The sequence below is a fragment of the Sturnira hondurensis genome, unplaced genomic scaffold (genome assembly GCF_014824575.4).
Source record: "Sturnira hondurensis isolate 20B ecotype Veracruz unplaced genomic scaffold, ASM1482457v3 Scaffold0004136, whole genome shotgun sequence".
NCBI classification, from domain to species: domain Eukaryota; kingdom Metazoa; phylum Chordata; class Mammalia; order Chiroptera; family Phyllostomidae; genus Sturnira; species Sturnira hondurensis.
The window spans coordinates 22,819,626-22,835,568 of record NW_028076767.1 but is presented as its reverse complement, the minus strand read 5'-3'; the positions used below and the strand labels follow the sequence as shown (position 1 = coordinate 22,835,568).

At 47.3% G+C, this 15,943-nt stretch overlaps 1 protein-coding gene across 2 annotated transcripts in view; it reads left to right on the top strand.

Annotated features, from left to right (window-relative positions):
- Nucleotides 1-15,943, top strand: part of TTI1 (TELO2 interacting protein 1) — a 47,465-nt gene that overhangs the window by 12,205 nt on the left and 19,317 nt on the right. For both annotated transcript variants that reach the window (XM_037044037.1, XM_037044038.1), the window contains exons 2-3: nt 6,298-8,633; nt 13,251-13,457. In XM_037044037.1, coding sequence (XP_036899932.1) covers nt 6,332-8,633; nt 13,251-13,457 — 2,509 coding nt within the window. In that variant the 5' untranslated portion in view covers nt 6,298-6,331. The remainder of the gene's footprint in view (nt 1-6,297; nt 8,634-13,250; nt 13,458-15,943) is intronic.

Below are 15,943 nucleotides of genomic sequence, written 5' to 3'. Positions count from 1 at the left end.
TTTTCTTCCTGCTGTTCTGATTGAATGCTTTTTCCTCCCTTGTGTTTCAAATTGTTGATTCATCCTCCCCACTGTCGGTTCCCTGTAGATTTTTCATTTCACTTAGAATAATCTTCATTTCTCCCCTTACGCTTTTGCCGTACTCGGTGAGTTCTTTGAGCATCCTGATCACCAGTGGTTTGAACTCTGCATCTGATAGGATGCTTATCTCCGTTTCATTTAGTTCTTTTTCTGGGATTTTGTTCTGTTCTTCCATTTGGGCCATATTTCTTTGTCTCCTCAATTCAGCAGCCTCCCTGTGTCTGTTTCTGTGTATTAGGTAAAGCTGCTTTGACTCCCTGTCTTAGAAAAGGCACCTGTAAATTGTATGGGGCAGAGCCTTAGGTAATTGCCAGCGTGGAGCAACTCGCTTCTCCACTTTGTGGCCCTGGGTGGTTGGAGGGTTCGAAGAGGGGACAATACCACTGCCTGGATACTGGAGGTTTGCTGGGCACTTGTCCTATTTCAGTCACTTTACCCACATCCCATATTCGACTGGCGCCCTTCTGGCTGTTGCCTTGGTGATGAATTCCAGAGTGGGTGGGTTTGCATACATTCTGAGTTTATGCAGGCCCTTTAAACAGACTCTCCTGAAACCCTAGAATTTTCTTCTGCTGCTCCAACCCCCACTGGTTTTTACAGCCACAAATTATGGGGATTTACCTTCCTGGCACTGGAACCCTGAGCTGTGCAGCCTGGCCTGGGGCTGGGATCGCTGTCTTCCCAAGGTGTCCCTCCTGGTTTTTATCCACCACACATGAGTATGGGAATGCGCCGCCAGCGCTTCTCCCCACACCACACCATGTCTCCACATCTCCAGCCCTCCTACTCATCTGGAGGAACACGGCCTCTTTCAATCCTTGGTTGTCGGACTTCCAAACAGCTCAATTTTCTGATAGTTCTGGTTGTTACTTGTTTTGAAATATAGTTGTAATTCTCTCTGTGGTTGCACGAGGGGGTGAAGTGTGTCTGCATCTCTATCTTCTGTTTCTTTAGATCGTCTCTGCTATTCTAGGTGCTTTGTATCCCTGTATCAATTTTAGAATCATCTTGTTACTTTCTGCAAAAGTCCTGCTGGGGTTTTGATTAGGATCATGTTGATTCTATACCAGTGGTTCTATCCAGGGGCGACTTTTGCCCTCCATGGGACATTTGGCAGTGTCTGAAGGCATTTTTGGTTGTCACACCTGGGGGAGTGTGACATCTGGCATCTGGGAGACAGAAGACAAAGGGGCTGTTATGTATTTTAAAATGGACAGGACAGCCTCCACCAACAAATAATTCTCCATTTTTCAAATGTCGATAGTGCCTCTGTTGAGAAACTGAATTAATGTTACTGTTTCTAATGTTACTGAATTAATTCAGAAACTGAATTAATGTTACTGACTTCTGCCTACCATCTTATTATTTGTTTTTTCTTTGATCCATTGGTTTTTTCTTATATTCTCATTTTTTACCCTTTTGGGGGGCATGAATTAATAATATTTATTATCTCATTTTTACTGTTCTCTAAACTTGTTATGTATATATTCTTCTGGGGGTTTTTTGGAGCAGATTTCATCATGCATTCTTGACAAGTTATAGTCTAACACAAATTATTTTACCATTTCCTGCTACACTCTTAATACACTCAATTTCTTAATGCCCCTCATACTCCTTGGGTGCATCTTGCATTTTGGTTGTGTGTGTGTGTGTGTGTGTGTGCTTATACTACCGGGGACACAGTAATTACCTTTTTGTACAGTTAACACTCTTTATATTGATTGATTTTTCTTCATTCCTTCCTACATTTCATTGCTTCTGTTGAAATTCATTTTCTGCTTTTTTTCCCCCTGAGTGCAGACCTGATAGCACCTGATGAATTCACTCAGTTTTTGTCTAAAACATCTGTGTTTTGTCATCAGTTCTGAACAGTGTTTTGTAGGATGTAAAATTCAAGGTTGGTAGTTGTTTTTCTTTCAACACTTTTTAGATGTCACCCTGTTGTCGTCTGGATTTTATCCTTTCTGTTGAGAAACTATCTGTCAGTCTTACTGCTCCGTTACAAAAAAAATGAAGACTTTTCTCTTTTTTTAAAAAAAATTTCACTTTTTTATTTTTTAGAGAGAAAGAGGAAGGGAGGGAGAAAGGGAGAGAAACATCAATGTGTAGTTGCCTCTCACATGGCCCCCACTAGGGGACCTGGCCTGCAACCCAGGCATGCGGCCTGACTGGGAATCGAACCAGCGACCCTTTAGTTCACAGCCCATGCTCAGTCCACTGAGCTACACCAGCCAGGGCAAGACTTTTCTCTTTATTTTGGGCTTTCAGCATTTTGACCATGAGGGGGCTGTGTGTCTTTATTTTTCATTGTATCGCCAACTTGGGGTTTGCTGAGCTTCTTGAATCTGTGGTTTGATCTCTTTTATCTATACATTTCTCAGTCATTTCTCCCCCAGCCTTCTCCCAGAAGTCATGTAGCTTGAGATCCCTGAAGACAGCAGTTTTGTCCCCACCTCCACCCCACATGACCATATGAACAGCATCTTCATTTCTCTTCATTTAGTGCCAGCCCTCGGTCTGGGCCACACCATAATCCTAGGCTTGTGTCTGGGATCAGCTTATGCACCGGGGGGAAACACATGGCCTCTGATGTTGACTCATTCTGAACATTCACCCTCACAGGAGCGTGAGTACATCATGTTGCTTCCACAGCCATTCGATGATTTAAGAAAGGGTTTTTGTCCTTTATCTGGGTACTTTCTAGTTGCCAGCAGGAACATTGGCCTGTCACACGCTGCTATGTCCTGCTTGGAAGCAGAATGTGTATGGTTGTTTTTGAGTGCTTGTCAGGTGCCAGATGCCCCTCGAGGCTATAGGTATAGGCTTGCCTCGTCTAAGGTAGGTGAGACAGATGTACACAGAATAACCCAGCATGCTAAATATTAGAGCGGCACTATGTTACAGTGGTAGAACAAAGGAGGCGAATGTGAAATAGCATGAGCTATTTGGGAAATGGCAAGTTTTACCATTTTACCTGGATACAGTTTCAAGTTCAAGTGATGAAACATTATAGATGAGGTTGGTGAGATAGGCAGGGGTCTGTATGCCATGGTAAAAAGGTGTTTTTACTTTAGGCAGGCTACGGAGAGCAGTTGAAGAATTTTAAGCATGGGGGAAAGTATCAGATTTTTGTTTGGAATTGCTACTTACATGTTGTGTGGGTGTGAAATGCGGGTTCAAGAAGAGCAGGCACACGGGGCAGGGAGCCAGGGAGGAAAGCGCCGCAGCTGGTCCGGCGTTGAGTAGGTGATGATCATCGACGGATGTGAAGGACGTCGGAGGGGTGGCATTGATGGAACTTGAGGGAGTGGTGGGATTAAGAAAGCAGAGAGCCTGCGGTTTCTAGCTTAGGTGAGGACCACCCATCACAAAGAATACAGGGGGAAGAGCAGGTAAGTTTAGTTTTGCACATATCGTGTGTTCCCACTTCATTAGCTCTGTTAGAGTTTTTGTCACACAACCCGAGACCATAGTGCAGGGCACCCGAGGTCACCTTGGAACCCCCAAGATGATGAGAGGGACGCAGAGCCCCAGCCATCGCCTTCAGCCCGCGTTAGCTGGGCCTTCAGATTTTATCTGTGTTAAGGCTGAGCTCCCACTTAAACATTTTATTTGGAGAAAGTTTCCCATGCTAAAAGAAAGAGTTTCTGAGCAGTGCCCCCTTTTTATTCATTTTCCTGTTTTAGGTCTCTGTTTCAATCATTGTTTGAATGAAGTTCTTTTTCGGGGATCTCCCTCTGGTCAGGCCCGTGGGCGACACCCTCTCTCAATCCTTGTGTGTTATTCTTTCACCCTCACCAGTAAACATTGTGGCTATTTACGGGGCTGGGGGCGGTGGGCATAAGCCTTTCTTTGCAGTGAGTGGTTGTACTATCTTGTGGTATACATTGTTGGAAATGAGAAGCTCAAAGCCAGAGTTAAGTTATTTGCTGTTTCTTCCTGAAAGTGTGTATGATTTTCCTCTATAGTTTAGTGTACAGGAATTTTACCAGAATGTGACTGCATGTGTATCCTTCGGTCTTTTTAGCATCCAGCTAAATCCTTTTTTGCAGTCCAGGGAAATGTTTCAGTTATTTGTTTGTCTTAGCTCCTCCATCTGTTCCTTTTCCTCTTCCAGAATTCCCAGCTAGCTGCACGCTGGTTCTCCCAGAGCTGTCCTCTGGGTCTCACAGTTTTCTTTCCTCTGTATTTCTGCTCACTTTTAAGACAGCTCTGCTCGGTCTTCCAGGCCGCTAATTGGATCTCAGCAATTAGCCCTCTTTTCTTGTTTCTCCCACCAATTGAGCTTTTTTTGGTGTGGAAAATCATGTTTTGAAAACTCTGAGAAATGTCTTTTGTCTTGTAATTGAACTTCCTTTTTAGTCTTGCTATTTTTAAAATTTCTGTCTGCCTCCTTTAGTGGTTCTGTTAATCTAAGATTCACCATCTCCAGGGCGCTCTTATTTGCTTCTCCTGCCTCTGACTGCTAGGTCCCATGAAATAGTCCTCCATCTCTTCTGCTGTTCCAGCTCGGGCAGAGGAGGGCACAGCAGCCTCGGGGTCATCAGTGTGCAAGCCAGTGCTGCTGAGATGTCAGTGGGCCCCAGCCGAGCTTTCTGGCATCCACACCTGGCATTTTCCTAACCCAGAATAGGGAAGATTTGAGCTTCTTCCCTCTCCTGGTTTCATGGGGGTCACAGAGACCAGGAGATGCCCTCCCAAGAACCCTCGCAGAGACCAGCATTGCCCTTTCTCCCAGGGGTCTGTGCAGCTCTGTGGACCAGACTCTCTCCAGGGTATTGAAGCCTCATTGTTGCCTTGGAGCCCTCTCCTGACACAGGGACAGTTCAGGGCCAGCTCTTGGGGCCGAGCGGGTCTTGCCCACACCCACCAAGCGCCACCTCCCTACCAGCCCTAGTCATTGGGGCTGAATGGAGTTCATTGGATTGGGGGTGGAGAGAGACAGCAGAGACACTTTCTTGTCATCATCTGTTCAGAAACACCCAGAAAGTAGAGCCAACAAAATAGAAAGAGCAAGTGAAAGTGGAAGAGACCCCACGGGGCTAGATGGTCTCCGGGCCTCCGTCCAATGCCAGCGTTTTGTGGTCATGCACATTTATGGTCTGCAGCTTCAGCTCGGTCCTCAGTACCCTTGGGCCCCATTTTTGTGTCTTCCCAGCATGTTCTGCCGCCCCAAAGGGAATATTTGAGGCTTTTATTTCTTTCTTCCAGCTCTCTGTTTACCCTCCTTGTTCACCGTCAGCCCATGACTTGGAATTTCTCCTCACAGAGGAAAGAGACTCTTGTATTAAGTTGCTCAGCTCCTTCTCTTACCCTTAAACTTACCTCCTTTCATTGCCTGCACGCCTGCCTGCCTGCCATCTTTCCGTCTGCTTGAATCTCCCTCTCCCGTGATTTCTGTGATAGTGTGTGTTTGCTCCTGGTTTTTCCACTTCTCTGGCCACTCTTTTTCATTTTGTTTTTGCTTTTGGTCTCACTTTGTTCTGATCTTCTCCCATATTACTGGCTGCCGGGGGATCTTTTCAGTGCACGAAGTGGATCACATCACCCCCTGCTTAAAACTTCTCCGTGAAAAGAACAGTCAGAACTAACCCGTAGCGATAGAAGTCAGAATAGCGGCTACCTCTGGGCACGGAGACGGGAGTTGATTGCCGGAGGGCAAGGGGTGCTTTCCAGGGTGCTGCCAGTGGTCTGTGTCTTGTTTTGAGTAGTGGTTACATGGGTCTCTACATACATAAAAATGACTGGGCTGTACGTTAAGGCTAGTGCATTTTACTTTGTGTATGTTACGCCTCAAGTTTAAAAAAAAACCTTCAGTGGCTCTTCATTATGACAACAGGTCAAGTCCTAACTCGTTAGACTAGCTCGCAGATTCCTGTTCATTCCTCCGTCAACTCTTGGCTCAAGCATCTTCCTGTGGAACAAATCCAGGGTTGTAACACATGGGTCTTCCGTACTCACTTAAGGACCATATGCATAGGTCTGTCCTGTTACCTAATAGACTGCGTTGTAACTGCCCAACTGCTTCACTCACTAGCCTGGGGGCTCCCTGAGAGTAGGGACCGCCTCTTCAGTTCCGCTGCTCCGCCAGTGCCTTTTGCAGTGACTGACACTTAGGCCCCTTCTACTTGCCTGTTGAATGAATGAATGCAAGTTCACATGTTTGCTTTGAGCTTGACCTTCTTTACTGAAGAGTTTCCCTCCTCCGGTCTGCAGGATGTCTCCTCGGTGAGAGGAAGGCTTTTGCACAATGGCAGTTTTTGACTCTCCTGAAGAGGCCTTCGGCGCCTTGCGTCCCGTCTGTGTGCGGCTCACAAAGAGGCAGACGGTGGAGAACGTGGAGGCGCTGCAGGCGCAGTTACGGACCGTGAGTGACTCAGCCCTCCAGGAACTCCAGCAGTACGTGCTCTTCCCTTTGCGCTTCACCCTGAAGACGCCGGGTCCCAAACGGGAGCGCTTGATCCAGAGTGTGGTGGAGTGCCTCACCTTTGTCCTCGCCTCGACGTGTGTGAGGGAGCAGGAGCTCCTCCAGGAACTTTTCTCAGAGCTCTCCGGTTGTCTGTACTCCCCCAGCTCCCAGAAGCCCGCCGCTGTGTCCGAGGAGTTGAAACTGGCTGTGATCCAGGGCCTCAGCACATTAATGCACTCCGCTTATGGGGACGTCATTCTGACTTTCTACGAGCCCTCCATTCTGCCACGTTTGGGGTTTGCGGTATCTTTACTGTTAGGCCTCGCAGAGCAGGAGAAGTCAAAGCAAATTAAAATCGCTGCCTTAAAATGTTTGCAGGTCCTCCTCCTCCAGTGCGACTGTGATGACCACCCGAGGCCTTTGGACGAGCCTGAGCAAGAGCAGCTGGGGGACTTGTTTGCTTCTTTTTTACCTGGAATCTCAACGGCACTGAGCAGGATCATCACGGGAGACTTTAAACAAGGGCACAGCATTGTCGTATCTTCCCTGAAGACCTTTTACAAGACGGTAGGCTTTGTCATGGCTGATGAACAGCTCGGAAGGGTCTCGAAGGTCCAGGCAAAGCCTGCGGTGGAGCACAGAGTAGCGGAGCTGATGGTTCACAGGGAAGCCAATTGGGTGAAAAACACTGGTGACAAGTTGACTGTCCTTATTAAGAAGGTAACAGAGTGGGTTTCAGGTCACCCACACTGGAAGGTGAGGCTGGAGCTGATAGAACTGATTGAGGCCCTTCTTTTGAAGTGCAGTCGGTCACTGGTCAAGTCGGCCGGCTCCCTTCTGAAGGCTTTGGTGGGTCTGCTAAATGATGAGAGTCCCGAAGTCCAAGCCCAGTGCAACAAAGTTCTGAGACTCCTTGCAGACCAGAAGGTAGTGGTGGGCAGCAGAGCCTTTGCTGACGTCTTGTCAGAAAACCTACATTCCCTGGCGACCTCGCTTCCCCGCCTAATGAACTCCCAAGACGATCAGGGCAAGTTCTCTACTCTTTCCTTGTTACTTGGTTACCTGAAACTCTTGGGCCCCAAAGTGAACTTCGTCCTCAACTCTGCAGCCCACCTGCAGCGCCTCTCCAAAGCCCTTATCCAAGTTCTAGAACTGGAGGTGGCTGACGTCAAAATTGTCGAGGAGCGGCGTTGGAACTCTGACCACCTGAGTGCTTCTCCAGCGAGCCCAGCCGCACGGCCATCGAGTCACATCCAGAGGAGGTATTTCCGCTTCTTCACCGATGACAGGATTTTCCTGCTCCTGCGGCAGGTCTGTCAGCTTCTTGGTTTCTATGGGAACCTCTATTTGCTTGTCGATCACTTTTTGGACCTGTACCACGAATCTGCAGTTTACCGAAAGCAGGCTGCCATGATCCTTAATGAACTGGTTGCAGGGGCTGCTGGGCTGGAAGTGGAAAATCTTCATGAAAATCATATTAAAACAAGCCCAGAGGAACTGAGAGAGATTGTGACATCACTACTTGAAGAATACACAAGCCAGGAAAACTGGTATTTGGTCACTTGTATCGAAGCTGAAGAAATGGAAGAGGAGTTAACAGTGAAGCAGTCGGGCCTCCAGGCCATCACATCTGGTGCACACACCTGCCAAGTTACGTCTTTCCCAGCCTTCTCAAAGCCAAGTCCCACGATTTGCTCCATGAACAGCAACATCTGGCAAATATGCATCCAGTTGGAAGGGATTGGCCACTTTGCATATGCACTGGGAACAGATTTCCGACTGCTCTTGATGTCGGCCCTCTATCCAGTTCTGGAGAAGGCCGGAGACCAAACCCTGCTCATTAGCCAGGCAGCTACCAGCGCCATGATGGACATTTGCCATGCTTGTGGCTACGACTCCCCGCAGCACCTGATCAATCAAAATTCAGACTATTTGGTAAATGGGATCTCTTTAAACCTGCGTCATCTGTCTCTGCACCCGCACACCCCAAAGGTCTTAGAAGTCATGCTGCAGAACTCTGGTGCTAGCCTGCTTCCTCTGGTGGCAGACGTGGTTCAAGATGTCTTGGCTGCCCTCGATCAATTTTATGATAAGAGAGCTGCTTCCTTTGTCAGTGTTCTGCACGCGCTGCTGGCAGCATTAGGTACATTGAGAGCCCTTTTTAATGCTGTGTCGGGGGAGAACTAGTATCTGTATTTGCCTCACCTTATTTTTTTCTTTGTTTGTGGTTATGTTTTGGAGGACATTATTTGAATATTGTTTGAATTTATCCAGTCCCACATGTTATGGTGGAGTTCCATTGCATTTACACACACATACACACACTGGGGTGGGCAAAAGTAGGCTTCCAGTTCATGTTGAAAAAGACATGCAGGTTCTGATCATTGCAGTAGCTTTATTAACTCAAAAGAATGGCATGGTGCACGTAAGTACGATCTCATAGGCGCTCAAATTGCCCACCTTCATTATTTACACAGTCTTGTAGTCGTCTGCCTGCTATATACTCAAGCACACACCAGTTTCTTGACGTGCTTCCCTTATGCAGTGGATTGTATCATCCACAATACGTGGTTTTCATGAAAAGGTTTTATCTTTGACAACACCCCAAAAGAAGTCCATTGGGGTGAGAGGTCTGGTGATTGTGGCGGCCGTGCCGCTGGCCCTCGTCGACCTGTCCCACGTTGGGTACTCACAACTGTGAACCTACTTTGGCCCACCCCATATATGTGTGCGCTGTAATCATTTCTACCATCTACTGAGCTCCTGCCCTGTGCCAAGGACGTAAAGCCACAGACTACATGTAAATACTGTTTCTGTTTTACAGACAAGCAGGGCTAAGGCTCAGTGGTATCCTGCTTAGCCAGGGTCACACAATTAGATAAGGAGAAAAGAGGATTTATGATTTTTTCTCTTTTTACTATACCAGGCTGCTCCTGATGATACTTAAGAATTAGCAGTTTCTGTGCTGATGGAGAACAGAAATCACATGAATTATTCAGTCTACAGATAGTCCAGTGCTGTCCAATAGGACCTTTTTGCAGTGATGGAAATGTTCTGTATCTGTTCACTGCAATACAATAACCAGTAGCTGTGTGTGGCTAGTGCAACTGAGGAACTGAATCTTTTATTTTAATTTAAATAGCCACGTGTAATTAGTGCCGCCATATTGAACACAGCAGTTCTAGACACTCTCTTTTAACCATTTCATTATATGAGGTAGTTTGAGATTCTCTTCTTCCCTGTGAGCTTATTGGGTGTCTGTCAGAGGTGTTAGCTGCCCTTAAAATGGCAGTTTGGGGACTGACTGTATGAAAAAAAATCCCTCAACTAGTTAGTCTTTGAATGAAAAAAATGAGCTGTGTACCTGAGTCTCTTTTATCCCAAGGGCACAGCTCCAGTACTTACTTCAGTCCTGCGAATAGCCTGCCGGGGAGGTGGCAAGGCCACTGACCTGCCTTATCTTAACATCTGAGAAGGACGGGCGTGGGTAAGGAAGTTGCTCCCACGAGGTAGCCAGAACAGGGCTTGTCCTCTGGCCTGTAGCCAATGCCATTTCCCATGTTCATTCGTTCATTCTTGAACATTCACATGCAGTATAAATTGTTCTTTTACTCATTCATTCCATAAGGAATGCCTGCCACATGCCAGGCACTGTGCTAAGTAATCAGGATACAGCGGTGAACAAGACGAATAAGCTCGCGGAGCGTTCCTGCTGCTTCAGGAGAGATGATAAGCAAGTGAACAAATCACGAAGTTCATTACAGAATCTTAAAAGCACTGTGAAGAAAATAGTCACCTTAATCCAAGAGAGTGACGTGGGCTCTCTTTGGGTAAAAGCGTGGGGTCAAGGAGGGCCTCCCTGAGGAGGCGACACTAGAACTGGCACCTGGAGGCTGTCAGCATCCTCTCCAGGGTTTCCAAGGACAGTCAGACAGAGGGAGCAGCAGGTGCGAAGGCCTGGGAGGAAGGAAGGGCCTGGGGTCTTTGGAGAATGGAAGGGAGGTCATTCTGGGGAGACCGAAAGAAGCTGAGGTCAGAAAGGCGGGAAGGGACAGACCCTGCGGGGCCCGCAGACAAGGGAAGCACTGTTCCGGTTTTACTTTGCAACCGCTTGGAGGCCCGTGTGCTGGACCAGTCCCTGGGCCGTCAGCATCCTCCTGGGGACACTACTGCGACTGGCTGACTGCTTATACGTTTGAGACTGTGCCTGACTTCCATGGGCCAAGTGCACTCCAGACCTCTACATTCAGTACTTTGGGGAACTCGACTGCATGGTAATTTGAGATCTAAAAATACATATTAAGAAAAGGCCTGTTAAATACATTCTCTCAGGAGCGATCTCAATTTGGGCCTTGAAAATTGAATTGCCTTGGATTGCTGATGGCCTTGGTCATCTCTCAGGGAGAAATCCTGCGTAGCACTTTTTAAAAACTGAAACAGGAGGAGGGAGTCTTCTCCACAGAGAGGAAAGTCAGGGTAGGGAAGGGTAACTTGAGGGCACCCTTGGAAAGGAAGCGCTACTGGGGACAGTGTTCCTGAAGGTTCTGAGGTTGCCCTGAACACACGTGTGTTCTGATGGCCAGTGGCACTGAGATGGAGCTGGTCACTCACCCTGGGGCTGACGTGGCGCCGGTGCCAGCATTTCCCTTATTACCCGGCTGTCTGACTGATGGGGACTCCATTAAAGTGGGAGCGGAAGTGCAGTCTCAGGGAACTTCCAGAAGGTCTTAAAGGAATCCAGGACACGTTGGAGGAAGTTGAGTCACCACAAACACCGTGTTTTCATAAGCATTGACTAAAAAACTCTAGGTACCCCGGTGAGGGCAGAGCTGTCATCAGTGGGGCCACTCCTGAGCCCCAGCTGCTGGCTGGCTGATTACTCCCGCCAACCACACAGTGAGGGAGCTTTGAGAGAAAGCGCCCATTTCACACACCTCAGGCATCTGTACGTGGGGGGCTGCCACGTCGTTTGGATGGTTGTGTAATCTGTTGTGTGGCTGCACTGTAATTTATTCGAGCAGCCCTTTCTTGGTGTATGTTTTGGTGGTTTCCAGTCTTTTGCCACCACACACACAAAAAAAAATGTTGCAATGAGTGTCTTTGCAGGCCATTATGAACATGGCTAAGTGTATCAGTAGGCGAATGCTGGCTTGGAGAGTGTTACATTTACATTTTGGATAGAGTGTCAAATTGCTCTCTCCAGATAGTTCATGCCAATTTGAAGTCCCAGTTTTGCCCCGTCCTCACCCTCACTGTTTATTACCCGCTTTTTGATCTTTGCTAATCTAATAGGAGAAAAATTGCACCTTATTAGAGTTTAATTTGCACCAAGAGTCAGATGGAGCTTCATCTCATACGTTCAAAAAAGCCGTTTGTGAGCAAAGACTTTTTAATGTCTGGCATTAGCCTTAAATCTAGAAAATAGTCTTTGTAGCCTGTCTACTTTCAGCAGAGCGAATATTGAGTCCTAACTTTGACTCATCGGGAATGCAGTGTTTTGGAGCATAACATAGGCCTCATTTACACGTGGGGATGAGGCACTGGAGAAGTGACCCCTACATAGAGGATCATCCAGATACTGCAGCCAAGGCCCTCGTCTCCGGCCTTTGCTCCCTGCCCCTCCCACTTGCCTGACCGGGCGTTCCCGCCTGCTGTTGCTCTGGCTCAGTGCAGATGTTCCTTGTTGGATGGAGAGGAGATGGGCAGGTGCGAAAGGTTATGGGGGGGCGTTCTCCTGGATGTCTGCAAGAGGAGAGCGAAAATTCAGGCTGGTGGTTTTCTTGTTGCTCTTTCATGTCTAAGAGCCTTTTAGAAATGAAGCCCTAGGGGAGCCCAGTGCACAAAAATTGTTGCGATCAGAGCCGCCCCAGTTAAAGAAGGGCTGGGCACCCTGGACCCACCCTCTTCAGCCTGCAATCTTTTGGCCTGCCTGTTGCGACCCTACGACAATTATGCAGAACCCTGGGGCTCCTCCAGGCACAGTCTGAGAACCTCTGGTTCAGAGATGTTTAGGGCTTATTCCGCGGTGACACGTGAGAGGTAATGAAGCGTCCCTGCAGAAGGAAGAGCTGTGGAGAGCAACATGGCAGCTTCTGAAATGTCTTATGCCAGAAATACAGATGGAAGACTGTTCATTCCCGGGGCTCCTAGAGCCTGTCTTCTGCCATGAGCAGCATATCCTGTACTCAGAATTTTGTCATTTGTACGTGTCCTCCAATCCAGTGTATTTATTTATTCAGCATATGCTTTTGAGTGCCCGTTCTGTGCTGGGCATGTCGGATTTCCCGTGATGATCAGCGGGGCACAGGGTCTAAACCATACGCGTGCACACTCATATCATTACACATCACGAGGAGCTGGCGTGAGAGCAGAGAGCGTGGTGCTCTCACGTGAGAGCAGAAGCCAGCATGTGAGAGACCCGAGTTGGGTTGGGAAGAGTCAAGAGGTGGCTTTAGTGGACAGGGGATAATGGTGTTGGGACATGGAAAGCGAGTTGGAATTAGCCAGATGTGACATGGAGGGGGAAGTATTCCAGACACAGAACAGCATACTCCAAAGTCCTGAGGCAGGAAAACATCTGGCACGTGGGAGGAACTGGAGGATGGCATGGCAACTGGGAGTGGTTGGGAGATGGGGCCAGAGAGACAGGTAGGGCCTGGGTTGTGCGGGGGCCGTGCAGGCCACGGCAGAAAGCTTACTCATAAAGTACTGATGCCTGTTGTCGATGACCGAGATGATCATTGTGACACTTTGTTTGCAGTCCAGTGGTTCCCAGACCCAAGTGATCTCAGGCCACCCCAAGAGCATAGTATAGGGGAGGAAGGAAGACACTTGAGCGAAAGACCTGCAACCCTTCAGAAAGGCCCTGAGAATCCCACCACAGCCGAAGACATCGAACAGTTTCTGCTCAGCTACCTCAAGGAAAAGGATGTGGCCGATGGAAATGTCTCAGATTTTGATGAGGAAGGTACCTACAATTTATTTTGGGTTAGCCATTGTTTTTCTTTGTGAAGCAGATTATTGTAAAAACAACGAAACACCCTTAGAGACGCTTGGAAACGAGAAAAGTCCACCCTAAACCCCCCCCCCATGCTAACACGGGCATTCTCTCTTTTTGTGTAATCTTCCATTCTCCCCCCACCCGCTTTTTTGGTGGTGGTGGTGGTTTATTTCTTGTTTCTTGGTTTTTTCCCTCTGTTTCCCATTCTTTTTTGTTGCAAGCCTATTTTTGCATGGCTGCAGCCTCAGTTTAAACGCGTTATGCCCTTTTTGCATGCCGTTATAGAATAAGGCACTCTCCGTGTTGCTATAGAGTTTTCATAATTAATGTTTTAATAGCCGCTGCCAAATGTCCGTCCCCCCGTGGGAAGTTTCGGTTGCTTCTAGCTTGTCACTCTGATCAGCAGCCGCGGTGCACGATTCTGTGCATGTGACCTTTTCCTTCTTTCTGCATATTTCTTTATAAACCCCAGAAGTGGGATTTCTGGGTCAAGGATGCGAACATTACTTTATGCTTGTCGAATTGCCTTCCAGAAAGGTTGTAATACCTTTCCTTCAGCAGTGCAGAATTAATACTGGCTTTGCCACAACCTTGCCAATTTTGGCTATCACTGATTTTACCTCTTGCTAAATTAAAAGGGGTCTTGTTATTTTACCTCTCATCTCTCTGATTAGTGGGAACATGGAACATCTTTCTTGGTGCTTCTTTCCTGACAATTTTTTTTAAACTTATTGTTTATTCATATGCTTTGTTCATTTATTTATTGGTGGGAGGAGGGTTCAGCGTTTTTCTTACCAATTTATATGATAAAGGAAAAGGGAGTTTAGGCTAGCTGAAGCTCTGGCCTGTTGTTTTATTCACAAGCTCAATCTGGAACTGCAGGTCACAAAAGGATTAATAAATTATTAGAATCTCCTCTGCAAATATAAAATGCCAAGTTATAATGAGCTTGGTGGTCTCAGAACTATCCTAAATCAGACTGAGTCCCAAATTAGTTTGTTAGATTGGAATCAAGCAGATTTCTTTCTTTTCTTTTTTCTTTTTTTTTTTTTTTTTTTGGCAATTTCTACTCTGAGACTGATGAACTGAAGCCAATGCTTCCGGGATAGCAGGAAATAGTAGCTCAATGCAACTAATTACAACAAATTCCTTCTAAGTAGCAGGGAGGCGTCACAGAGCCCAAGTAATGATTTGTGCACAGGCGACTCATTGGCTTCCCCAAGAACAGAGTTTTCTGGTCAGAAGTCTCTCAGGCTTTTTCTTTTCAGTTTTGTTCCAACCCAGTCCTTCTGTTCGTGAACTGCACCCCTCGCTCTAACCTGAAGAAGGGGAGGGCAGGCAGCTCGATTCCTCATAACCCGGATTTGCCATTCTTGTCCCAGATTCTAGCTTTGCCAGTGAATCCATTCTCCCACGATTAGGATCTGCTGGTCCTAGCTGATGTTCACACGGAGCAGATAGAATGAATCAAACCTTTCTCCCAGTAACAGAAAAATCCACGTCCCTCCAATAGCATTTGGCAGTAGGTGAATTTCAAACAACAAATCCTCCTCTGGGAAGAAAGGCAGGGCCTTATCAGTCTTATAATTATCATTCATCAAGCTTGCACCACACACTTGGCATTATAAAGGATGTTTGCCTCGATGCTGGTTTGACGTGCATTTTTTGTTTTAGCCACGAGAAAAGCACCTTGTGTATCTGAGATCCTTTTCTCCAGGAAAACCAAGCACTGCACAGATGCATGTTCATTTATCTCCTCAGCATCTGTTAGAGACAGGTGTGGCCTCTACTGTCGGATTCTGTTTTTCCAGCAGAGGAAACTGAGATGGGAAAAAGTGGAGGGAGCGGTGCTCAGCTTAATGGAAATAAGCGCAGCTGGTAGTGGGGTGGGGGAGGCCGGAGGCTGTCAGTAAACAGGAAAGTTTTTCAGGGCAGGGATTTGGGCCTGGGTTTCCCGAAACTCTCAAGCCTTTCTGTTGTTGTTTTAATTTACAAACGTGTATCTCTCTCATTCAACAAAGCACTCTAGGCAGTGAAAGAATAATAATAGCTGGCAACATTCATTTCACTGAACTCTCTCAACAAGTGAATGAGCTGTACACGCTTTCTCCATTTTACCATGTGAGGTGATGTGGGGTGAGAGGACGCATAATGGGTTGTGCCGGCGAGGCTTGAACCTGCCGCCTCTCACCAAACCCTGCGTGTGGCGCCACGCTGCCCTGGGGTCTCATTCAAAGATGAGTAAGGCTTGATCTTGGCCATCAGAAGATCCTGCAGGCTGATGGTGACGACAGAGATGTACCCCCTTTAGTCCAAGGATGAGCCAGGAGAAAAGAGTGAAGGGCCAGATGCCGCCCGGGGACTACCTTTGCGGCCTCAGGGCTCTGTGTTAGAACCTTATGTCTTTAGTTTAGATATTTATTAATGGAAATTCAGAAAAGACCAAAGGTCTA